This window comes from Elgaria multicarinata, chromosome 10, assembly GCF_023053635.1.
Source record: "Elgaria multicarinata webbii isolate HBS135686 ecotype San Diego chromosome 10, rElgMul1.1.pri, whole genome shotgun sequence".
NCBI lineage: Eukaryota > Metazoa > Chordata > Lepidosauria > Squamata > Anguidae > Elgaria > Elgaria multicarinata.
In genome coordinates, this window is record NC_086180.1 from 77342299 (window position 1) to 77368730 (window position 26432).

Below are 26432 nucleotides of genomic sequence, written 5' to 3' on the forward strand. Positions count from 1 at the left end.
GAGAGGAGAGATAGGAAGGAGCTAGACCGTGAAAAGCTTTGAAGGTCAACAGGAGAAGTTTATATTGGATTCTGAAGTGAATTGGAAGCCAGTGAAGAGATTTCAGAAGTGGAGTAACATGGTCAGAGTGGCGAGCCAGGAAGATGATCTTAGCGGCAGAGTGGTGGACAGAAACCAGCGGACTGATGTGAGAGGAAGGAAGGCCAGAGAGAAGAAGGTTGCAGTAGTCCAGCCGAGAAATAACCAGTGCATGAACAAGCGTCTTGGCAGAAGAGACAGACAAAAATGATCGAATCCTGGCAATATTATACAGGAAAAAACGGCAGGATTTAGCTACTGCCTCAATATGAGGAATAAAGGAGAGCGAGGAATCAAATATAAATCAAATATAAAGTTCTTAAGAACTGGGTTGTCCTACAATCTCCGAAGATAGGTTATTCACGTGTTTTTATATTTCCGTGATATATTCTGATGCAAAACTTCAGGTCCATTTCATTTTAACATTTCATAACAAGAACTTCACACAAAAATGGCATCGTATATTGTTTTCATTGAGGGATTTTATTTGAAAATTTTCATGTAAGAAATGCTATGTGCTAACAACCAAATATTACAAAAAAGAAGAAAGGAAACTAGAAGAATTTTATACACTTAAGAATAATTAAAGGAGAAAGAAATCCACTTATGTACTGGCCATAGTATTTTCGTGACAATTGGACTGTACAATACTGGATTTTTAATCTGTACACTTTGATAGTAGAGTAATATAATATCTATTCAGTAGTTGAGTCTGACATTCTATTCTTCTTTTGAAAAGAATCAAAAAGTTTTTACCATTGTGAACCTTCCTAATCATTATCAGGTACAGGTTTACAAAGAAAAATGTTAATATGTGATCTGTGCAAAACACATATGAACAACAGCAATTTACATAATTATCATGCCAAGAAAGCGTACTGCTATAATCACAGGAATTCCTGTAGCCAACATATGAAATTGCTTATTACACATGTTGTCCATCTATGCAAACTGCCTATTTCACATATTTGTCCATCCATGCAAACAAGAGCATGTTCAAGGCGATGCAGTGTTAGGTATTCAATGTATGGTACATCAATCCATGAAGGTTAGGTAATGTTTTGAAATCTGAATTGCACACATTTAATTAATGCAGATTATTTTTTTAGAATATCTATCCACAATAATATCTCCTGAAAACGATTACTAGGAAGGCTTTCTTTTCCATAGGCACTTTTCACAGAAACCACTGCCCTGAGTAAATTTCTTTTCAATAAAACATTTACATTACAAGTTTTGCATGACAAGTTTATATGACCCTAATTCATATAAGTGTGAGCTTATGTCTTCTTAGTAGGTTAATCAAAGACTTTAATAATAAAAAATAGGCACACAGTTATAATTCTTCCCCAACTTAAGAAATGTGACTTGGTATGTTAATAAAGCTTAGTAAAATATCAAACCACCATAATTATGGAACAGTTACCAATATATTTAACAGAACAGACTTCCCTTACTATTTTTACAGATATTATTTTCAGATTTGGTTTTAAATTTCTTTAGCAAATCCAACTCTATTTTTCCAATAGATATATAAGTCACATGGTGTCTTTTGAATAATGATCAACTTGAACTTCAAGGGGAAAATAAGGGGGCATAATTCAGCAGCTACTTCTCCTGGGTAGGTCCTACTGAAAGGACTGGGATATGCACAAAGGCACATTATGTATAATTTTCTAAGTAGAATTGTAACATAAAACCATTAAAATTTATCAGCATCCCAAAAGAAGAATCTGCCATTAATATCTGTGTTTTAGGAGTAACTTGGGGCCTTCTCATAATGGCATCCTTACATAGGTATCATATGGGTTGGAAGTGTGTACATCATGTGTTACCAGCACTATCCAACCGTTCAGGTTGCTTGTACATGAGATGTGGTTTTCTACCACGTGCACACGAAACAAAACAGGCATGTATGTCCTGACAGTATGGACATGGTATCAGTGCAAGAACACTGGTAGTGGGTAAAACAGTCCTGATACACAGTAGATTCCTGAATAAGTGTCTGGTAAAAGGAAATTAAATATCTGGAAATAAATCTGCTGTGCCAATGATTCCAATGGGGGCAAGCAGTTAGATTCTTTGGATCCCCCCCCTCATTTACATGCACTGTCTTATAGCCAGTTATCAAGTAGTTCAATTACTTAAAATCTAAAATGTTTTGATCTACAAAAATTATCTGTGCTCTCCCCACCTTCATAATTCCATATACCTATAAACCAAAAGGTAATTTGGGTTTCTAGTCTACCATTTTTTCTGCCATTCATCATCTCATTGTTGTAGTTGTTGTTGTTGTTTTCTCTTCAGGTTAAAGTTAACTTAATCGCTACAATCTTTTGCACTAATGGTGTTAGGACAGATCCATGTACAGAAAATGATTTCTACTCACAGATCTCTTTAAAAAGATCAGGACGATGGTAGAATAATGCAGTGTAGACACAATGCCTTGTGTCTGAGTTCATATTAGGAATTATTTCTTTAAGAATTCTTATGGTATATGCAGCTTATTCCTTTCTTATAGTTACCACATGCACAAATGTCTGAAATTAAGTGATGTGCACAACATACATGTGCAATGTTTGCTGTATTATAAATAAAAGAAACCTCTGGTTTTGAAGCACAGTCCGAAGTTTACTGAAATGGCACCTTGAGGATCTGAAGAATATTTCACACTAATTCATTTATGCGACTGCTCACATGCAATCTGCAATTGTTTTAAAAGCTCCATGAAATTAAAAAAGGAACTATTTTGAAGAGCACTTGCAATTCCACTTTGAAAGAAGAAACGTATACATTAATTGAATATACAGTTTCCTTCATAAAAATAAAATGCATCTATTGTTTCTTAAAAATACTTCTCTGTGTAGTAATTAGTTTGGTTCAGAGGAAATTAAAATCAAAGAAGAAATTCAGTCCTTTTAACTATATAATTAAATATCATCCTAGGTTTTGCAATTCAAAAACGTGCTTTAAAAATACCATGAAATTAATAGCCACTTATTCCCTGCCATGAATTCACACATTTAAAGATTGACACACAATATACTGCTATATGAAAACGATGAAAGGTTTCTCAAATGACATTGCACTGATATAATTGAGACACGCATGCACACATTGTTGTGCTTAGTTTTGCAACTCCTGATCTAATCTGACGGAGAGTTGTATGCTTTAACAGCAACAAAGTGAGAACAAGTTCAAAAGATGGAAAAAGCGACATCAGTGCAGCCCCGTGGTGGGAGCAGCTGCTCTTGTGGAATGCTTCGGCGTGGTTGTTAACGGCACACAAACCTGCCTGAAGCTGGCAGCCTCTTACGTGGTCTCAATTTGCTGGTGTCATCCCTAACGGGGCATATATAATTTTTATCTGGACAAATTGGAGGATATGGAGTTTCCTTATATCTCTTTTCCTGAAGAATCTGAAACAAACCCAATCCTGAGGCTTCAATGCACATGTAGGAATTGTAACGCACAAAGGTAACTCAACCGTAGAAGGGGCATCCGTGATCATTCCGATGCTCTTTGTACATATCGTCATTGTGCTGATGGAGCAGATCCCTGATCCAGATATGAACAAGAAAGCTCCTGTTCATACTGAGCTCTGTATGAGCACTGAAAGTCCACAGAAATTGGAATCAGGATGAATACAGCAAATAGCATATTATGATCACAATAACTGGGTTTTTAAAAATTTCCATTGATTCTAGTGGAAGTTGTAACGTATTGCCAATAGAAATGGCTCCTTAATGCTCAGATAAAGGCCAAGATCCCTTGATGAGTTCGGTACCCCTGTTTTTTCACAACAAAGATTTACCGCCTCATCATAAAGTATTACCACTTTCGTTACATTAAGGAAGTGAAAGGCTAAAGGGGCGAGAGGCAGAAAGATCGAAGGGGATTATTCAGTGAGGTAACAGAAGTTAATGTTTCTCTAGGATGAAGATGGATGCAACATTTACTCTTCTCTTCTCCACAAAAAGCATGCAAAGGAATCTCATATGAAAACACAGGAGTATAAATAAGCTCTTATTACTAGACCCATTGTATCACTTTTCCCCTCTAAAAGCTTTAATTATTTCAAAACGTCTGATGTCTCAAAAACATATGAGAGTTATTTTAAAATGCATTTAGAGAAAGGGAAGTGTTAAAAAGCACAGTACTCAAGATATTCATGGATGATCTTTAAATCTGAGAAGGACAGAGTGTTTCAAAATGGAACCTTTGCTTCCCTTTTGAAGTTCACTTTTTATATATAGAAATATACTTCTCATATACTTTTTGGTAGCAAAACGCCTATAAAACTATTTCCCTTAAAAACAAATATTTCATTTAGTATTGATTTGGGGGGCAGGGAAGAAACATGCTGACAAAAACACCTAGTAAAAATAAGTTAAAACATTTCCAGTAAAATATTGTTCTTTAAAGTAGTACAGTAACCCCAGTAAATTTTAAAGTTGCTTGTATCTCAGTAATACCAGCTTTTGAGACCCCTCTTGGCAATATTCTTTTACTTCAGCATGACTTTCAGGCAGCCTGGCTTTATTTCGGTGAACCTGTGAATTAGGAGAAGATTTAACTTCAAATATATTATCATCAATCGCACGGGGCTGAATTCAAACAAATGCAAGTGGAAGGAAAATAGCTACTAGCTCTGTTCCACAAATGCTTGTGCAAGCAACTTGCACAACAGAATGACATATGTTATATAGCTTCCCATGCTTCAGCTTATGCAAGAGGTTACGACAGTTTTCCCCAGACTGGTGCCCTTCAGATGTTTTAGACTTCAACTCTCATCAGCCCCATCCAGCATGGACAATAGTCAGGAATGCTGGGAGTTGTAGTCCAAAACACCTGGAGGGCACCGAATTACATCATCTCTGGATTTAGTTTCGCTTTTCTCATGCAATACTCTAGTGCAAAGTATATAACAGACCTTCTGTGAGGCGAAGACACCTTTTGCATACGGAAGGCACCCAAGAGCACTCTGGGAGTTTGTATTTCCTGAACAGCAGGCCTCATATCACATCACACCACTCTGAAAAACTGAGGGGATTTTCAAAAGCAGATTATGGCATGGAGAAGGGGGGTTGCTGTTCAAAGAAGAAAAAACCCACTGGCCATGCCCAAGCTCTGTGCATACCTAAAGTGGCTCCCTGGCCATCAAATGAAGCAGCTGTTGATTCAGCAAGATGTTGTCCAGAGTGAGAAGACAAAAATATGTCAGAGCACTAGGTAGGGTCTTTGGGCTAGCCCATAGAGCTGACAAGGCATAAAAAGTATGCTCAAATTCACGTTTTGCTATACCTGAATTCCTCAATAGTTCCATTCTGCTCAGACTTGGCTCTTGCTCAGGTCTCTAGGGTCCTATTCAGAAGTTTAATCGAAAAAATAGATAGGCCACTACAGACTTCGCAATATGTATGTGGAAGGAGCTTTGTAGAAATGACTTAAACTATCTACTAGTCTTGAAAAACAACAACCAGTTTTTAATTGGTTAAATGAAGGTTACAAATTCTCAGTCACTCTACGTTTAGCTCACCTGAACTTGTGGCTTGTGAGGTATTTCATAACTGCTGGTTTGATGCGAGCAACTCCGCCCTGGCTATGGTTTCCCCTTCCTGTGATCACGTAGAGATACGGCTTACCACCAGCCAGGCTGTATTCTGTCGCACAAGAACGATAAGGGTCACAATATTCTCCCTTCATAGATTCAGCACTTTTTGAACTGAGCGCGTCTTATAGGAACATATGAAGTGGCTTTATACCGAGTTAGGCCATACTGTTCCATCTAGCTCAGTCTTGTTTACTCTGCTTGGCAGCAGCTTGCCAGAAACTGTCCAAGAACTGTTACCCAACGTCTTGTTAATTAGATGCCCGGAATTAAACCTGAGTTGTGCTATGTGCAAAGTCTGTGCTCTATTTCTTAAAACAGACTTCTCCAGCCTGGGGCACTCCAGATGTTTTGCGCCCCAAGATTCCTGACCACTGGCTATGCTGGCTGGGGCTGATGGGAGTTGAAGTCCACAACACCTGGAGGGCACCAGGCTGGGGAAGGGTGCACTAAGCTATGGCTTCCCTCCAACATGCAAGCATGTTATGACATTTTCCCTCACACAACATAGCCATGTACAAAACCTAGAATAATTTCTCTGCACAAAGTAGGATTCTTGTACCTTCTGTTTTCTCCTGCAGCACTCTACACAGATGATCCAAAGCTTCATCCACATGGAGACCATGCAGATCCAAAAGGTTTTCAGGAAGCTTCGAGGCATTCACTTTCTCAAAGATTTGCATAGCGGCATCTTGGTTTGCTTCTTTCATCTTCTGCTCATGGAGGCGACCCTTTATTCAAACACACAACAGTTGTCAAATCATGAGAGGCTACCTAAGTGCAGCATTGGATATCAGGACTCAAAAGAATACCACAGGCAAGGAGCTGTAATGTCTCAATGCCTCAGAACAATGGGCTGTACATTTTGATTGTCAATGTAGGCCAAAGCAAGGCCTGATCAGATGGGCTTCAGGAAGATGCAAGACCAACAAGATTGTGTGAAACAGGAATATAGATCGTAAAGGTTAGAAGGAAAAGAGAGAGGAAAGTTATATGATTCCTAACTGAATTCAAGCAACAATTGGTAGAGAATAACCAAATTCTGCCTTCCAGGGCTAAGAGAGTCATATGTGGAGGCTTCAGTATAAAGACTATGGTTTAAAAACACTATCCAAGAGTAAAAGATACAGGCTGGGTTCAAAGCATGGAAATAGTTCCATTGCATATCTCTTTTGAAGCTCATGGGAAATACGATATGGCATATGGGAACCTGTTACTTAAAAGTAAAGAGCCAAAGTTTCTTCTGGGCAGGCCCAAACTCTAGATGCAAGCAAAGTAGCTCTTTGGGTTCATTGTAACTAGTAATCTCTTGCAAATTGTCTTACATTTTCATTCAATGACAACAGGGTGGCCCCTGTTCTCCAAGAAATGACTACAGAAAAGACAGTAATAGGCAGCAACAAGCAACGGAGGCTTACTAAGGGCAAATTTAGCTCATTTCCAAGCCGATTATTTATTTATTTTGTCACTGCCATTGTGGCAAGGGGGATTTGACTCCTGGACCACATGAAGTTGCCCTTATTTACAACATATCCAGGCAACAAGCAGCCTGATGTGCTTGAACTGGCAGTCAACATCCCAAAGACAGACACTCTTTCCCCAGCAAGGAAGGAGGTGTCCCTGGCACTGGGGGAGACCAGCCAGGCAGCCTGCACTTGTCCTGCCTAGGTTTAGCTTTGTATGCTATTGGTAATAGCGTACAAAGCCCTAAACAACTTGGGACCAGGATACCTGAGAGAGCGCCTTCCCCACTGCCAACCTGTCCAATCACTGAGGTCGTCGGAGGGCATGTTCCTGGTGGTTCCACGTGGACCTGTGGCCCGAATGGACTCCACCAGGAGAAGAGCCTTTAGTATAATGGCCCCTTCTCTGTGGAACTCTCTGCCCCCGGAGGTCAGGCAGGCACCAACACCAGGCTGCTTCCGGCGCCTCCTGAAAACAACTCTGTTTCAAGAAGCTTTCCTCAACCGACGAGCCACTGCTCTTCTGGTTCCTTTGTTTTTAAATGGAACAATGTTACTTTTCTTTTTTAATCATCTTTCCTTTACTGTTTATACCTACGTTCACTGCTCTGGAATCTGTCAGATAATTAAGCAGTATATAAATATTGTAAATAATAATAATAATTCCCCCACACCCACATATTTACAGTGGGTTTAAAAAAACATTTGTGACTTCCTCACAGAAGAAACACCTTATTTAACTGATTTCTGTACCTAGTATATTAGCTCTGCTACTCAGAGATTTCAAAAGGAGACCCAATTAAGATTAGAAATCTGTTAGTCTTAAGTAAGTTCATAAGTGATTTGTGCCTCTCTAGCATTGACACCCATTTGTGAGCTGGTACTAGAGCAAGCACCAAAAACCTCTGTGGTTACCATTAGCAAACATTTCTACTAGATTAGACAAATATTACACAATTATTAGTAAAACAAAATTTACCCGTTGCACATAAAATGCTGCTACAGGCTTCATTCCCATGCGATATGCTTCCCCAGCTTTTGTCAGGCAGTCTTGCCTATGCTGCTGATGTAGAAAAGCCTCAGCCCTGAAGTCATCATATCCCGGATACTCAAAGTCTTGGAACATCTTTTCGTTGAGAATGTCTTCTGGCTCCTTGAACTTTTTGGCCTGCAAGTCATACGAACTACACTTAGGACAACTCCATGGTATGGAGCAACCACCAAATCCAGAACAAACAAGAAAAGCTGGTCATATAAGGGCCCACTGAGCAGGACCTTCACATAGTGTTTATAAAAGCCCTTTTCAGAAAATATATTTGCAACCATTGTGCAAAATGGCCATTACCTTTTTCTCTCGGGTCTTTGCAGCACTGGAAGAAGAGAGAGTGGCACCCTGAGCAGTTTCTTTGGCTACAACTGTTTTTACTGGATCAGCCTCTAGGACGCTATTCAGAAGCTGGACAGTTTGTTCCAAAGAATAACTAAGACAAATGAAAAACAAAACAACACAGGGAATAATTTGGGACATGTAAGGTCACAGAATAAAACAGCAAAACCCTGTTGTAACAAAAACAAAAAACAAAAAGGAAGCAAATATCAATTGCAATGCTTGATTTCTTAAATCTGCTCCAGAGGGTCCCCCAACTCTTCAGAGTGGATTTGGGAGGGGGCATTGGGAGCTACAGGTGGAAGGGAGAATTTGATCTGTTGGGCTGGAAGAAGGACCCCATTGGATACAATATTTCCAATATTAAAATACAATATAAAGGACAGAATAACTCTTACTCCACTCTTATGCATCATATTAATAAGAGCTTACTTGTTGTCCTTGAAGATGTCCATTAAGATGTTTGGATTAATGGTTGGGAATATCTCCAGAAGCTGCTTCTCCTTCAGCTTAGCAGCACAATCTTTTCTAGCCATGAAAGGAAAACGTTTCTAATTCAAGAAATAAGTTTACATTATAATATGAACCTGGAAAAACTTTTTCTAGAAAAACAGGGCCAATAAATAATAATTAAAAAAGAATTTAAATCATACATGTGTTACATTTTTTGCTATTAGCTACAGGTTATTTCAGTCTGGCAATACTGTTTACGTGCTCTAGCTTCAGCTGCCTCAATTTAAGAACAAAAAGGATGCTTGCTGCCTTGAAAAGACTGTTTGCTTTCGGAAGTGGATTTTACGGACTAGTCTATGACCTGGCGTGAGGGATCTCTGTGGCAGACCCACAGCACATCCAGAGCAGCAAGGGCAGGAAGTGTGGGGTGTGTGGCCAGTCCCCCACCCCTCCATCTATAATAGGAAGGAATTCACAGTGCTAGCTCTTGGTCTGGCTTAGGTTCTGGCTCCATTCGAAGGTGTTAGGCGAATGATGGGTCCTGTGACTCTCTGGCTGTCTCCCACACAGCCCCAAACAATCGGTGGGGTAACATCAGGCAACCACAGCAGTGGTGCTTTCCATTCCCATCCAGGGAGGACCACCACAAGCAAACCTCCCTCTTTGCTAGTGGAAAGGGAGCAAACTGTTGCATCCAAAGGTGAGCCATCCAGGGAAATTCAATTCATTTCCTTCATGATCTATCATAATCTAGATTTGTTGTAATTGCAAGTGTGCTGAAAAATATGTTTATGTCATATAGATTATCTACCACAACACTGTAACTAAACACTGGAGTTAAGTAAAAAAGATAAAACTAGATGATCCTGTTAGAGAGACCATTATTAATTTTAGTTGCTAGGTTTAGTACCAATATATGTACATCTTTGTCGTAGAATTACTATTGCACCACATTTGTGGTCATCAAGAACAAAGAAGTATGAAAAAATGTTTTAGAAACAAAGATTTACATCTGCTCAGAATGCTATTGCTAGATATATGACTTAATTTTACGGAAACCTCTGAAGGATAGGATAACATACTAAATTTAGCTATGCCTTTGGAACGTGAGGGCAAACTAACAGAATGGAAAACTTCAGGTGAAAATGTACACGAGATACAACTTCCCTGGGGGAAGGGTGATGGGGACACCCTTACAGCTCTTGTCTATCAGAAGCAAGACAAGCAAGGATTGTCTCGCCAGGCCTTCCCCTTCCCTAAAGAAAAAGAACCACCTTATTATTATTATATTTATTTGTATCCTGCCTTTTGCCCAATGCTGGGCCTCAAGGCGGCCTTACAAAGTTTAAAATATACATGGGGGGGGGAACAAAACCATAAACATTTAAAATACACAACAAAATTATAAGACATTAACATAGATGGAGGGCCAGATTATTCTCCAAAGGCCTGCTGGAACAAAAAAGTTTTAGCCTGCTTCCGAAAGCCCATCAAGGAGGGAGCCAGCCTAGCTTCCCCGGGAAGAGAGTTCCAGAGCAGCCACCGAGAAGGCCCTCTCCCATGTTCCCACCTTAGCAGTCAGCAGCACTGCACATAAAGCTTTGAGAGCGCTCTTTTAAAATGGAGGCTCTTAGAGAATGGAGGAGATGGAGTGTTTGGGCCAAGTCTGGGAATTGGAGCAAGAGGATGGACTGTCCCAATGCAGTGCAGGATGGGACGTACTAATGATCCTATGCATACTGCAGCGCAGGATGAGGAACAAATGCAGCACAGGCATAGTAGTAAAAGGCAATATTCATACCAGGTCTTGTTTTTCTTGTAATGCTATTTCTTCAGACATTATCTCCCGAAGTGATACTTTCGGTGTCTGGACATTCCAGTGATCCATGAAAGGAAAAACCTCTGAAGTTAGTGAGCCGTCAGCCAGTACATCTACAGGTAATCTTCCACTCTGTTGTACTTGACAGTTTGTATGCTGAGTAAGGATGTTATCTAGTTCATCTAGATGTAGCTGCTCAAACAGCATGGGATCTTCAGAAAGTAACAACAATTGAAATTAAAGAAGTATTTTGTTAAATGTAATAAGAGCCAAAAGAAATTCAAATACATTTAGGTTGCATTCGGACAACACGATAATCAACGGTGGGGTAATAATCAACTCAACAGTTGTTTATCAAGGATCAGCGTTGAATTGACTATTAGTCCACGCTGAGTTGACTCACTCATCCTCTGCCCTCTCTTCCCCCCTCGGTCCTCCCGCTAGTATCCCATCAGCTAGTATCCTGCCGGCTGGACTGGAGTAGCAGCTGTCGCTTTGACTGCTCTTCCCTTGTGACTCTATGGTTGATGAAATAACCAATGGTGATCGAGGAAATAACCAACGGTTCTCTCCACATAACATGATAACCAACAGTACAAAGCATTGGTTATTTGCACTAGTTATTTCGGCTAAATATCCAACTGTTGGTTAACAAACTCCTGCCACACAATATGATAAACCACGGTGAGTTATATAACTAACCGCCGACTATTTAAACCACTGTTGGTTATCACGTTGTCTGAACCCAGTCTTAGAGAGGAAGAGTATGTGCTGGGCTTACATCCATTAGTGAAGCCAATAAGACAGAGAATGAGCAGGCAAGGGAAAAGCTTGAAAAAGAGGAGTCTGTATTTCAACATAATACATTAACAGTACAATCCTGTATATGTGTATCCTGAAGTAAGACTCACTGAACTCAACAGGGTTTACTCCTATGTAAGCCACTATAGGATCGCAGCCTAAACAAGTTAAAGGCAAGGGATTGTAGCCCATGGTGACGTAGCTTTAGTGGAACACTGTAATTCAAACTCTCAGCGAAAGAGTGTAGCTCAAAAGAGCGAGAAGTTCCTCATGAGGCTACTAGTAGCACGGTTGAAAGAGAACTGAAGGGACGGGCGGGAAACCGCTGTGCATGCGCAGTAGGACGGTGGGGGAGGGGTTCCCGCCAAAAAGTCTCTCAACTATGGAAGCTTCCCGACTTGAGGCTCAGTGCAGGCGCAGAGCCCACATGTGTGATGCACAGAGACCACGAAGAACTGCACCATTACCCCTTTAGAAAAACACGGGAAAATAAAATACATTTTTTGTATGAAGCTTTATTAACCTATCATGTATTCATTGCATTTTAGTATTATTAATAAATAATTTCCCTTACTACGAAGGAGTGCAATATCTATCAACCCCAATACTGTGCCAGTTGTGAGAAAAACGGCTTCACCCAGATTCCTCCCTCCTCCTCCTGGTGGTCTGATGGTCCTGAGAAGTTGGTTATCTGTAAGTATTCAATATCTGTGCAGCTCAGTTGCAAAAGTTCTTTGTGCACATTTGGCATTTTTTTAAAAGATGCCAAGTGCGAACATAGAAAGCTGTGTATCCCTATTCAAACAACATTTGCTGGTACTCAGTCCTGAAGCTCAATAGGCAGCCTGAGGCAAGTTGCTTAATCTACCTCCCAAGGTGGTTTTAAGAAAATAATGGGATAACCCCACATACGATGCAGAGTTTGGGAGGAAAGGTGGACAGAAATATGATTTGATATACATATTTTCCCTTATTTACTTTTACATAGATGAGCATCAAAGACCAAAGGAATGACTTTGCCACTCCTGCTACATTCATGGCCAAGCTTTCCTAGATGCAAATCAAATGCTCCATTCAGTTTAAATAATAGTAGGGCCAGTGAGATCAAGGTTAACAGCATATACTTACTTTCTTCAAGGAGCTTGTGTAATTCCTCTTCTCTCCTCTGTCGCTTCTAAATTAAAGCATTTTTAATACTAATGAGCCACATATTTAAAAATCTGTTAATGAATCTCAACAATTAGTTTCTTGTTTAAAAAAAAGATTAATAGGATTCAGATGGTAGGAAAACAAACAAAGGTAACTGAATTCCAATTTCTGAACTACAAGACCAGCAAGTTAGAACAAGGTCGAGGACGTTGACAAGGTGATCGTAGAGGTTCGTGTAACCACCTCCATGTTGGATCCTTGCCCCCTTGGCTAATAAAAGCTAGCAGGGATGTAAGAGCTGGCTGGGCCAAGGAAGTGATTAATGCCTCTCTGTGAGAGGGAGTGGTCCCAGGCCGCCTGAAAGAAGCGGTAGTGAGATCACTCCTGAAGGAATGTTTCCTGGACCTAGAAAATCTTATTATAGGCTGGTGGCAAATGTTCCATTCCTGGGCAAGGTCTTTGAGCGGGTGGTTGTGGGCCAGCTCCAGACACTATTGGATGAGACAGATTATCTGGATCCATTTCAGTTGGGTTTCAGGCCCAGCTTTAGTACGGAAACAGACTTGGTAACCCTGTATGATGACCTATGTCAGGAGAAAGACAGGGGAAGTGTGACTCTGTTGATTCTCCTTGATCTCTCAGTGGCTTTTGATACCATCGACTATGGTATCCTTCTGGGATGACTGTCTTGAGTTGGGAGTGGGAGGTACTTCATTGCAGTGGTTCTGCTCCTACTTGACGGGTCAGATCCAGAACACGGTGCTTGAGGAACATTGCTCAGCCCTGTGGATTCTCCAGTATGGGGTTAGTTTTGTCTTAAAAAAGACTTAAAAAATATACTTTATTAAAGACCACATTTTTACTGATTTACAGTTATGGCACTGGTTCCCAAATTAGTTGTTACATAATTTTATTTGCATATAAAGAGATTTAGAGTAGATATGATCTAAACATAATCATACTATTTATATACATGTTCCATAGTTTATGGAACAGATTTGATCAGGGGACAGCAAATATATAAATATTGCTGCAATTTAATGAGAACCACATAGGGAAACCGTCATAGACTTGTTTTTAGAAAGAAGCAGACTAACCATAATAGATGCTTTCCATTTCTCATGTATTCCTCTTGCCAAATTCAGATCAATATGAACCACATAATCTTCAGTAGTTAGAGATCCTTATGGAAGGGGGAACACAGAGATAAAATGCAATGCAAATTAAAACAAATACAACCATGTTTGCCCTTAGTCATGAGGTATCTTATATTACATTCAATGTTAGTGAACATGCTCACAAGTTTGCACAGGTTAGAATAGCCCTTAGTTCAAAACAACAAAGAATTCAGGCTAAGTTACGAAGCTGTGAGAGTTGGACACATTGTGCCTATCCTATCTGAGGGAAGCTATGGCCTCTGATACTCTTAGGCATGGCCTTGAGGGAGAGAACTGCCCATGGCATTGCCCTGAGTTGGGAGGTGCCTGACAGCAGGAGAAGGGACAGCTGTATAACTCTGTCTTTCAGCTACCACCCCCCCCCCTTCCTGGCTTCAAACTGTATGGACTGCAAATCTATGTGCTGCTTTGGGAAGTCTGCCATCTCATGACCAAAGATGGCACTACACACTTCAAATGCACAGACACATTTAAATTAATTAAAATTAGTTAATTAAAAAAAATAACCCTGAGGTGCCCGTGCCTAGGGTACCCTTAGTATACACGCCAAGTTTTAGGAGTTTAGTTTTCATGGTCTTGGAGCTATTGCATAATGCTTATTTTATATTGTCACTGTATTTTTATTGCTTATATTTGTTTTGCATTAAAAAAAATGTATATTGTCCAGAGAGCATTGGTTATGGGGCAGCATTAAGTGTCATAAATAAACAAACAAACTTCTTGAAATAATTTAGAGGAACTCTCCCAAACTAGACAGACATAGCAGCATTTTGAACCACAGCTTAAATAATTAAAAAAAGAACTCTTAACATGATATAGGAAATAAGGTAAATTAACTCTAAACAGTATTTTAAAATAAAAAGCCTAACCAATTGTTTGAATTATATAGAAGCTAGTTTCCCCTAATTTTACTAAGAAACAGAAGCCAAAGTGAGGATATGTAGATGAAGGATAAAACTAATTAGTTAGGGATTAGCTTGGCTCTATAGGGTTGAAGGAAACTGTCCGCAATCTTGGACATATTTGGGAGTGGGAAACACCTGATTCTCAATCTAGACACTGACCTCAACAGGAGCAGGTTTAACCTCTTTGTTAACCGTATCCCTAAATGTAAACTTTAACTTTATTTTCCTGAACAGAAATGAATGGCTACCATTCACTCATATAGGGAAAAACCAAACCAAAGCACTTGGAGATATCGCAGGAGAGGAAGAACAGCCCACTAATGATGGCATAAAGTGGCAATAGTTCACCAATAAGGACCTGGGATATATGTGCAACACATCTAATTTCTAATATACAGCAACAATTACTTCTCCTAATAAGTAAAACTTAACTTCTAAGTTTTTCACCTCCTGCTACAGGATTAACTACATTATCTAATTAGTTCCCAGATCACAATGAATAAAGAGGTGGTTTTTTAATAATAATAATAATAATAATAATAATAATAATAATAATAATAATAATGGTGTTATTACCTGAATCAACACCAACAGGTCCAAATATTTCACTTAATTGAATGGCTAGTTCGGGAGGTAAGACCAGCTCCAGACTATCTATGTTAATAGACTTTGATACAGAACTGGGATTCAGTAACTTGGTGATATTGTCATCTTGATTAGACATTTTGTTTTCTTTATTTTCTGCTGCAACTGAAAACATGGGTTTACAATCCATTCCTTTGAAGACCTCTAATGAACCTTCCCTGCTTGCAGAGTCCTCAATAAGTATTAGATTAGCCAATAGCTCTTGAACAGCTGCATCTTCTACTGCTGAACACTCTTGACGTTTCTCTGAAGAATTTATGTCTGCCTCCATATCAACAGTAGGTTTCAAAGGGACAGAGCCTCCAGTTAATTCATCATGTACAGTCACAGGAATATTTAAGTCCATTTCACTATGTGAAGCCTTGTTCTGCTGCCCATTTTCTGATAAGGTAACAGAGTTCATCTCTTTTGTATGTGTTTTCATATTATCTGGGAGAGGTTTTTCTTCATTCAATTCTTCTGCCTGAGCTATTGGAGCAAGCGGATTGGAATTATTTTTTTCTGACAAGGGAGCAAGCAAAACATTTGTTAACAAGTTCGGTATTTCAGCATTTACCCTGGAATAATCTGAAGTTTTATCACCTCCCTCATCAACTATGAGATTCATTATTTCTGAATCCTGAAATATTCCAGATGTCATAGTTACTCGAATAGTTTCCTCAGAGTCTCTAAGATTCTCTCCATAATTAGCCATTTCTTTGGAGTCAAGAACAATAGCAGGAGGTTGAGTCCCTGCTTCCTGCAAGCACCCAACGTCATTGTCTTTGCACAACTTCTCAGCAGAATCTAACAAGATCCCTGTAGTCCAATCAATATCCCTGTTGCATCTTTCATACAAGTCCTTTAGTGCATCAAATGAAAACGACCCAAAAAGTTTACACAAAATATTCAGATTCTCAGATTCATCAATACTGACAAGTTCACTTTCTTCAACATAGGTGCTTTTCTCATAGGTTACTTTATAGGGTATTTTTTCTGGACAATCTGAAGAAACATCGACACCTTTTGGAACAAATCCATCTAGCCTGCCATGTATCACTTTGGTATCCTCCGAAACAATAATTTTCCTTTCAATCCTCCACAGGAGAGCAAAGTCTTGGGGTTCTGTCTGCGAATACTTGCTGACCTCTGTCATGATGCATTCGTCAGGTTTATCTTCCATTAAATTAAATAGAGGCAAATGTTCCTCTGGTTTGCTGAGAGTCAAATTGTTGGTAAAAGTTAGGGCTAATTTATTATGCTTGCGCGTTCTTTTATTCTGTACAGGCTTTTTCTCACTAACAGTTTCAGAAGCTGAGATTTCAGGTGCCTGAAAACTTCCCTTCTTTGATGAGTCATCTAGCACTTTGGTGCCTGCAGTGGTTCCCGGAAGGACAGTCACTGTGTTCAAAGCATTTCTGTTCATATCACATTGACTACTTCCAACGCCTTCTGATTCACTAAAGCTTCTCTTAGGGATCCTTTTCATTTTCTGTCTTTGCTCTAGAGAGTTTTGGACAGGCCAATCTCCTACCATCAGCAATCCTGATGTATCTTCTTCTGTGTTAACACCAGTCATACAGGCAGAGGGTTGGTTATTCTCTTCCACTTTATTTTCAGAAAGTGACAACTCCTTATGAATATTGATCAGGTCCAATTTTTCATCTTCATCTAGAATCTTTAATGAATCAAGCGTGGGCATACATATATCTCTATCCTCTTCGTCATTCTTTACAAGTTTTTCTAACCTCCTTATTCTTTTAACCCTCTGCCCCATAGTTTGCTCCATGGGCCAGTCTCCCACAAAATTTAACATCTCTTTTCGTACTAATTCCTCACAATTTGAATCTCCCTTATTCATGTTTTTCCCCTCTATTAATTCTGCTTCTATTAATACTTCAGTACACGAATTTGCTTCAACTTTTAAATCATCATATTTCTGAATATTTTCACTGACGCAGAATTCTGAGTGCAGGTTTTGCTCAGACTTTACTAACTCTGTTTTAATTACTTCTGTTTCAAGGGAAGAATGCAATTTATCTCTCCTTGGTGATGCATAAATATCCTCGTTATCTAGAGTGATTCTCTTCTCAGAATTACATTCTTGTAACTTATATCCAATTTCTCTCTCTTCATTCTGAAGATTCTGGTTTTCCAGTGCAGCTTTCTCTAGCACATGCTCATCATCTGTACTTAATTCTATACATTTCAAAAGGGAAGACAAAGGCTCTTCATTTTCCCCACGAGGAAGTGTATCTTCCTTCCTGCAAGTCAAACAATGGAATAGAGTTGTATTTTTCTTTAAAAGAAGCACACCACAACCATGTTTACTTCTGCTAAAACATTTTAGGTAATAATATCTTCTAATACGTGGTACACTCATATTCCTAGACAGACAAAAGAAAAAGTATTACAAATTTTAAAGGACTCAAAACCATTTTCCCTGAATGAATCCGGCATTCTGTTGAAACAAGAACTGGATGATGAAGACAAAAGATCAGGAATGGTGGAGGCTATTAGAATACACGTATATATATTCCACCATGACTGTTCCAGGCTGATTCTGAAGCACATACAGATCTACTATGCATGAAGGCTATTCCACCGATTTGAATAAAGGAAACTAGTATGTGCGTGCAAAGCAATACATATATGGATCTGCTCCCACTTTTGAAATGAACAGGGGGGGGGCATGCTAATGAAGATACTTGTACACTCAACAGAATTCCTGCACCTGGAAGCAAGTCTACCTGGGCAGCTTTTTGAGCTTCCAAGCACTTGCAGAGGTTAATGAAGCATTTTTCACTCTAGTCATAAAAACAATATTATGTCAGGTAGCACTGGGTTGATGCTAAATAGCCATTGTTATGCATGCCTTTACTGAACTGCATTAATTGTGGGTGAGTTTTTTGCTTTACTTATGTTTTTTCTTTTTAGTATTTTATATTGTTTTATTGACAGAAATGTTATTTATATTTTATTTTCTAATACTTTGTTTTTATTTTTCAGCTCAACTTTGTTGCTGGAAAAGTGGCATAGAAATAGTATATTACATCAAATCACTTATTTCAGTGGTTTCAGATTTTCTGATTTTAAGGAAATCTCACAATGAATCATCTGCTAAATTGCCTTGGAAAATTAGCAGTGGTGGGTAATCTATTTTTCATAGAAATGTGTTAACTTTACAATCTTATTTACACAGCAATTCTGTAAGCCCTGGGATGTAGATATGGCAGACCCCACCCCCCAAGACCATAGACATCGCTACGACCTTAGTAGGGGGAGTGAGTGATCAGATCATTCCCCCATTACCTCGCAGCAGCCACAGAAAGAGCTTGTGGAGAGAAAAAGGGGGAGGACAGTGGGAGGGAGGAAGAGAGGCCAGGATCCACAAGATCTTAAAGCCTCTTTGTCGCCAACCTGTCTACAAGATAGGGAAGCTAAAGGAAAGAAGGAACAGAAAGAGTTTCCACCTCTGTTGTCCTCCCTCCCTGCCTGGTTCCTGTCGGTAGGGCATAGGAAAGGCAAAGGCCTCTGATCTCAAAGCCCTTTGCCTACTGAGTGGCAATTCCTTAGGATTGTGATCTTAATTTACTAAGTTTATAAATCACATGTTTGCCAATGCACTCAAGCTGGTTTACAATTTAATATAATAAAAACAGGTAAGAGATACAAATCAATAAAAAAGGAGAATTCTCCCAGGTCAATGGTGGTCTCTTTAGAAGTTGGACGAATAAGCTCCCTGGTCTGGCCTTCTCTGCCTCTTTCTATCAGGGCACACAAGTTTAAGTCTTCAGACTGAGAAACCCTTTACAAGCTCCCAAAGGGTTCTCTAAAACACACTTTGAAAGCCCATGTTCTTTAACACAATATAACTGTTTTATAAAAGTTAGAGGGTTACAGTTGTCTAAAAAATATTGCAACATATATTCAACAGGGCATTTCTGAAAAAAGAAAAAGAAAAAAAAAGACAAGTCAGCTCGCATTAGGGAATATGTGGACTGATACGTGTACAAGATTAATTCCAGAAGGATAGCCTTGATAGTCTGTAGCACCAAACACAACGAAGACTATTATGGCACCTTTAACACTTGAAATCTTATGTCACAATCAGTTCCCTGATTAGGCACTCTTCATAGTTTTTCTTCTTCCTAAACACCAAACTTTGAATAAATTGCCATGTTAGGGCATGATATATCACTTAATCAAGCTTTATTGATATTCACTTTCACATTTTACACTTGCATTATGTTTTATATTTGGAGGAAAGACATATTCATTTTACCCGTGTCTTTTTTCCTGATGAAGAACCTCATCGCAAGTTGCACTGTTCAATTCATCTGGGCTCGAAGAATTTAAAATTGAATTAATAGTCAGGCAATGTTCATATCGTTCCAACATTCTTTTGATCTTTTCTTTAGATACACCATGAATATTTCGCCTAAACATTTAAAAGAACAGAATAATTGAGATTCTAGCACGAGAATAAAAACAAACCACAATTTTTCTTAATACATTTGAGACTTGTTAAACATTTATTTAACTGACGCTACTTCAGTGACATCGCAATTCAAGAACAGGTACTGAATATTTCCCTATTGTTGAATATATAGAGATAAGCAAACATAGAGGTCTGTGTAACTTGATAACCTACATACACATTCCAATATCAAATTATCTATTTAACTTTTGTTATTACTTAGGCAGAGTTCCAAACTGGGTATGGGAAATTATAGCTCCTTATACTTTCAATTTCTATTTGACTGTTTAGTGACACCTTGTCAAATGTCAAAGAAACCCACTGAGTCACAAATCATGACATTTTAAACAGGTCTGGAAACAATTAATGAACAGAAGGTTAATTTTTCCTCAGATGTTTACAGCCAATGCCAGCTTAGATCTCATGAGCACCAGACAAGGAGAAACTAGAAAGGGAAAAGGAAAGCCAGAGCTGGCATCAGAATCAGTTACAAATTTGCTCACTACTTCATATATGGAAGATTAGCTGTTGTACCTGTATTAGGCATAGTATCCAAACCCTTAACAAATAAAACTATGGACAGAGAACAAAATAGCTGCTCCAGGAACCAGATGTCAAAATCCTGAATGATGGCATATGATCTTGAGGCTCTTTAAAGCAATCTCTGTACTTGACAGTCAAAGAGTAATTTTGAAGTAACTACAGCTTTACAAAAACTAAAATGCAATTCACAAACTAATTATTCCTAGCAATCCCAACGATTCCATGGGAGTTGAGAAACAGCAATTGAGAGTATTGCAGCAGTCCTTGTTATCTGAATCAGTATATTTAGGGTTAATAAAAGATGCTTTGACTTCTAGTGGGCTCCTTACTAGCTGAGATAACTTTATTATTTCTTCTCATATATGCTAGAATTGCAAATATGCTGTTATTATTTCTTTTCAAATATGGGATTTTTTTTACCTTTCCAATTCTTTTGGTTTAAACTTCCACCAAGTATCCGGTTCACGAAATATAACTTTATACTTGTGTCGCTGTGACTGAATAAAAGTGTAAAAATAGTAACTACATTAGACACATCACTACATCTTTATACCCTCAAAGTAGCGGGTTAAGAACTCATTTAAAAAGTGAATTAAGTTTTATTTTAGAAAGCATCTCAACCACCATCACTGTTGCTCACAAAGAATCAGATCTTCCCAAAATCATTCAACACGTATCATAAATATATTATGCAGACATAAATTATCTATGACAGAAATTCACAGAGATCTCTGATCCTGCTTTCACAATCTAATCACAGCTTGCCATTCTAAGCACACTTACCTGTGAATAACACCTATTGAGTTCAGTGGGACTTATGACTCAGTAAATATGCATAAGATTGTGCTGACAGCTTCTCTAAATATCAAATCATGGGCTGTATTCAGATGATGTTTACCCCTAAGATTGTACTCAAAGCAGACTGAAAAAGGGCTTTGAGCTCATGTTTCCCTCCTCCCCTATTCTTATTCTATGGGGTGGATCCGCAAACATAAGGCCATCCCCACTCTCCGACCAGGTATCATCTCAACAGATCCACAGAGAGCATACGCCTGAAGTACCAAAGTGCCACTTACAAATACACACAGATTTTTTAAAAAACAAGCTTTCAGTTCAACAACAGTAAATGATGGAATACTAACCAAAGCAACATAAGGCTTCATTTCCCAAGCCTGTGTATTTGTATTGTCTATTATTATAGGAGTGATCCTTTTTTCAAATGCTTCTTTGGCTGAAAAATATACCAGGAGATTAAAAAAAAAAACTTTTATAATGAAATCAACATTTTTATGTTTGCTCTTATTTAAAAGACAATTAAATTATAAACAGAAGCTTAAAGTTATTTTTCTATCCTTCTTTTCTGATATTAAGTTTGACACTAATTATTCTGAAACATACAAAATTATATAAATTACTACAAGATGTGGCGATGGACACTTTAAGAGATTTGGACAAATTCGTGGAGGACAGGTTTATCAAGAGCTACTAGCCATGATTCTGAAGCAGAACCCTTTCCGTCAAAGGAGTCTGCCATTGAATATCTGTTGTTGGAGAAGCAACAGCATGGAAAAGCTGTTGCCTTCATGTCCTGCTTGTTGGCTTCCCAGAGGCATTTGGCTGGCCACTGTGGGAAACAGGAGACTGGGTTAGATGGAGCCTTGGCCAGATCCAGCAATATCCATCTTAATTTGAAAACAGGGGAACTGAGGCATAGATGTTCAGTATCTTATATATAACTAACTCAGTAAGTTATACTAAAATTTACACTATCTGAATAGGGTGGATTCTTTATTCTACAGATAATTCTTGGTTAATTGCTTTCAAAGCTTATTCAGGGCAGTATGCAAGTGTGCCACTATGCAAGCGGGAGCCACTACCAATTCCATTCTGCGAGCGGCACCCACTGCTTGCAGAAAAGGGATTTAGCACTTCCACTACAAACTGGAAACGAGTGAAAAAGCTCATTTCTGGAATGGGACCATAAGGGTCCTCTGCCGACCCGTCCCAATTCAGAAATGCTAGTTTCCGGGATTGCTAAAGGAAGTGCTAAATCCTCGTTGGGTAACTGTTGGGTATTGCTGATGGAAAGGAATCAGTGGTGGCCCCCTCCTGTGGAAAGGAATCAATGGTGGGCCCTGCTTGGGTACTGCCCTTCGTGTTAACAGTATAAAGTCTGAAAACCACAACTAAATTTTGTGTATCACACATTTTTAATTTACATATGTACTATCACTCTTTTGAATAGTGAACTTGGGTACTCTGCCAACAGGATTGTAGCCAAAAGTAGGGCTGCTAAACAAGAGGGAGTTATCAGGATGCTTGGGGAAATCCAAAGGTCTTTGTAAAAAGCAAAAAAAACCTAAGCGGACAAAGAACAACCTAATGAGGAATGAACATGCTCAGAAGTCATGGAATGTTGAGTGTCAGCTGGAAAAGTAAAATGCAAAACCTGGGGTGGGGAGCTAGAATGCAGTATCTTGGAGGGGCTGGCTGGCACTTAAGAGGAAAATAGCTGCTAGGAGGTGAAAAGAATACTCTGCAACATTTTGTTGCAGATCTCACTTGGCCCCAAGGAATAGCTGTTTCTCAGCTGAATTTCATCTATAATCACCTGATGAAACAGGCTGCTGTTATTCCCCTTTTTAAAGGCGACAAACTCAGGCTGAGACAACATACCCCAGGCCATTCCATTAAATATAGCCCAAATCTTCCACCAGGGGCTGATGTGTATGTGGTGTGCCACTTAAGCACTCTCCGGCAGGAAATGTTTCACACATGACAAAGAATTCCTGATTGTACACAGAGATCTGGTTCAGACAACATGACAACCCAAAGTATGGGTTATCAATGAATCATGGATTGTTGTTGAATAGCGGGTTGTTGTGTTGTGTTGTGTGAATCAGACATGCTAACAAAAATGTTTTTTTAACAACGAATAACCCTTATAACAAACCATAGGTTCACAACCTAATAACAAACCATAGGTTCTCTTTGTGGGTTGTTCATGCTTAACAAATTGTGGTTTGTTAGTGCGGCTGGGTTCACACACAATTCACAATTCAACAACCCACGATTCAACAACAACCCATACTCAATCCATATTCTAGGTTGTTGTGTTGTTTGAACATCCTCAGAGAGTATTTGTTAATCCATGGAAGAAACAGCAAAGCGATTCCATGGTCCATGTGTATGTCTGATTCCCTGCATGCATATAGAAGAGCTGCTGAATCTGAACCAGTGAGTCCAGAAACAACTACAAGCTGAATGTAAAGTTTCCAGGACCAAGTAAACCATTCTATATTCTGAACTATACCAATTAGTAAGTTTACAGCTTTTTTCCAGTGGACAAAGAAAGGAGGGGATTGACAAGCTATGGTCGTAAGCAGCCAAACAAAGCGCAGTAGAATGCACTATAAGGCTACTGTCAGGGGAATACAAGTGCATCACTCAGGATGATCAGTTTTGTGATATGTACTAAATGATATGAACCATGTTCAAGTATTCAATACACAGTACTAGCAAAATGTCCATAATTATGACAGAGGTGTGTGTACACATAAAGGGCCATTATTAAAAGACCATAGCAATGTCCCCAGGTGCTGCATTTTACTTCTCCCCCTTGAATTTAATGGCAACAATATATTTACATGGGAGAAAGAAAATGGGTACACACAGGGACTCCACTATTAAATCTGCCCTCTGCCTGGGTGATCCTCCCGGCACCAAGTAATTCCAGGAGTAGAGAATCAAATTTGCTCTTAACTGCACAGCCCATTCTTTTCATTAACCCAAAATCACCCCAGGCTCTGTCTTGGGTGTGATGGAATGCCAGGAATCAGAGCAACATAAACGCATTTACAAAACAGACAATTCTAAAAAGCAAATAGTATAGGCTAATGAAAAAAATCCTTAAGTGCAAATTATGTTGTTATTATTAGGGGCTCACCATAATTTATATCATTTGTATTTATGAATGTTCTCATTAGCCTACAAAACAGGTTTTACAACGTTGCCCATTTTTAAAATCTTAATATGTATATTGTATACTAAGGTTGTGAACATTGGTTCTTATCTCACAGTACATATTACTACTTTGGATTATTATGTATAATATACTTTTTCCTTTCCCAGGCCTCTGCCAGTAGTTTTGTAATGGTTCTACAGTTATTTTCTAGCCACATTTAAGTTATTGACCACACAGTTTGACCTATTGGAGAATAGCAGTCTATTCTTTAGATCTAATACTTACTAGTTGTTAAAGAGCATGGCTGGCTGGGGAATGATAGGAGTTGTAGGACTTTTTTTTAATCTAAACATGAATAAGATTGTGCCCTAATGTATTTATTTATTTATTTATTTATTATTGCATTTATATCCAAGCAACCCAAGGCAGCATACATAATCCTCCTCCTCTCCATTTCATCCTCACAACAACAACAACCCCGCAAGGTAGGCTGGGCTGAACGCCTGTGACTGGCCTACAGTCCCCCAGTGGGTTTCCATGGCCAAGTGGGGACTAGAACCCAGATCTCCTGACTCCCAGTCCAACACTTTAGCCACTAGACCACACTGGCTATATGTAAGACAGGCAGCATCAATCCTGACACAAGTACTCTAGGGCAGTCTTCTACGTTTTATGTTCATAGATTCCCAACATTGTTACCTTTTCAGCACCAGGTCAAGACTTTTCTCTTCTCCCAGGCATTTAACAGCATATGCTGAGTTTTTTTTTTTAACTGACCCCAGAATAGTTGTTTTAAATGGATATTGTCTGTTTTTATGCTTTTAAATTTTGTATATTTGTTTATAATGTTCACTGTTTTAATCTTTGTAAACTGCCCAAAGAGCTTCGGCTATGGGGCGGTATATAAATGTAACAAATAAATAAAATAAAACAAAATATTCTTAAGCAATAGTTATTCTTCTATATCTAGCTCATACCACGTTTCCAGTTCCACTCATGTGCTTCTGATAAGTGATCAGCATCAAATTGATATTGGCCATTTTTTTGGTAAAAATAATCATCTGTACTAAGAACGATTCCACCAGGGTTATCCTCCAGCAAAGCCCTGTGAAAAATCATAAAACAAATCAAAATCAATTGTCTTTCCTCCCCCCCTCCCCAAATAGCACAAAAACACAATTTAGATATCAAAGAGTTGGATATCATAAAGATGAACTGAATTTCTACAATGGTGATATCATGGATAAGACAATTCTAAAGCAAAGCTCATACCATCTTTCTAACTCTCATTGACTTGGTTCACACATAACGGTAGCAAATTGTGGGTTAATCCTGTTCCCACAGTGGCCAACCAGATGGCTATGAGAAGCCCACAAGCAAGACATGAGCATAATAGTACACTCCCACTCATGCTCCCCAGCAACTGGAATTGAGGCATATTGCTTCTGATATTGGAGGTAGCATATGGCCAACAGAAGTAGTAGCCATTGATAGCTCTATCCTCCATGAATTTCTCCAATCCCTTTTAAATAACCCACAATTTGCTGCAGTGCATGCTGGGTGCATTCTGTGGCCATTTTGACCATTCAAGCTCCGATGGGGGTTGCTATGTGATGTCTAAACCCAGGCACTATAGGTTAATTGTGGGTTAAACAACCCACAGTTAACTGTGGTTTAAGCCACGATTAACCTATAGTATCTGTGTTTGGACATCATTTTGCAACCCCAATTAAGGGCTGAATATTCAAAATGCTGCAGAACACACCCAGTACTGGCCATTACAAATTGTGGATTAATTTACCCGGCAGTTGCCACTGTTACATGTTAACAGTCCCACTGTTTTAGCTTTGAAAAAGAGCTAAATCTTTAGGGATGTTTTAGATGTTGTTTCTGCCTTTCTAATGTCAGTAATGCAAAAGAGGACAACCCATTCTTGGCTATCTCAACCCAGCACTATGATGCCTTCTCTTCCCCTCT

General features: G+C 39.0%; 1 protein-coding gene across 4 annotated transcripts in view; it reads right to left on the reverse strand.

Moving 5' to 3' along the window:
• Positions 1-542: 542 nt before the first annotated feature.
• The window catches only part of N4BP2 (NEDD4 binding protein 2), a 32391-nt gene continuing 6501 nt past the window's right edge, over positions 543-26432 (reverse strand). For 3 of the 4 annotated variants that reach the window (XM_063135419.1, XM_063135418.1, XM_063135421.1), the window contains 14 exons: positions 25433-25560; positions 21634-21722; positions 20912-20988; positions 19754-19909; positions 15421-17732; positions 13859-13944; positions 12741-12786; positions 10794-11023; positions 8972-9090; positions 8498-8633; positions 8132-8320; positions 6252-6420; positions 5618-5741; positions 543-4631 (listed from right to left, as the gene is read on the reverse strand). In XM_063135419.1, coding sequence (XP_062991489.1) covers positions 4586-4631; positions 5618-5741; positions 6252-6420; positions 8132-8320; positions 8498-8633; positions 8972-9090; positions 10794-11023; positions 12741-12786; positions 13859-13944; positions 15421-17732; positions 19754-19909; positions 20912-20988; positions 21634-21722; positions 25433-25560 — 3907 coding nt within the window. In that variant the 3' untranslated portion in view covers positions 543-4585. The remainder of the gene's footprint in view (positions 4632-5617; positions 5742-6251; positions 6421-8131; positions 8321-8497; positions 8634-8971; positions 9091-10793; positions 11024-12740; positions 12787-13858; positions 13945-15420; positions 17733-19753; positions 19910-20911; positions 20989-21633; positions 21723-25432; positions 25561-26432) is intronic. The other variant, XM_063135420.1, reaches the window with a different exon arrangement.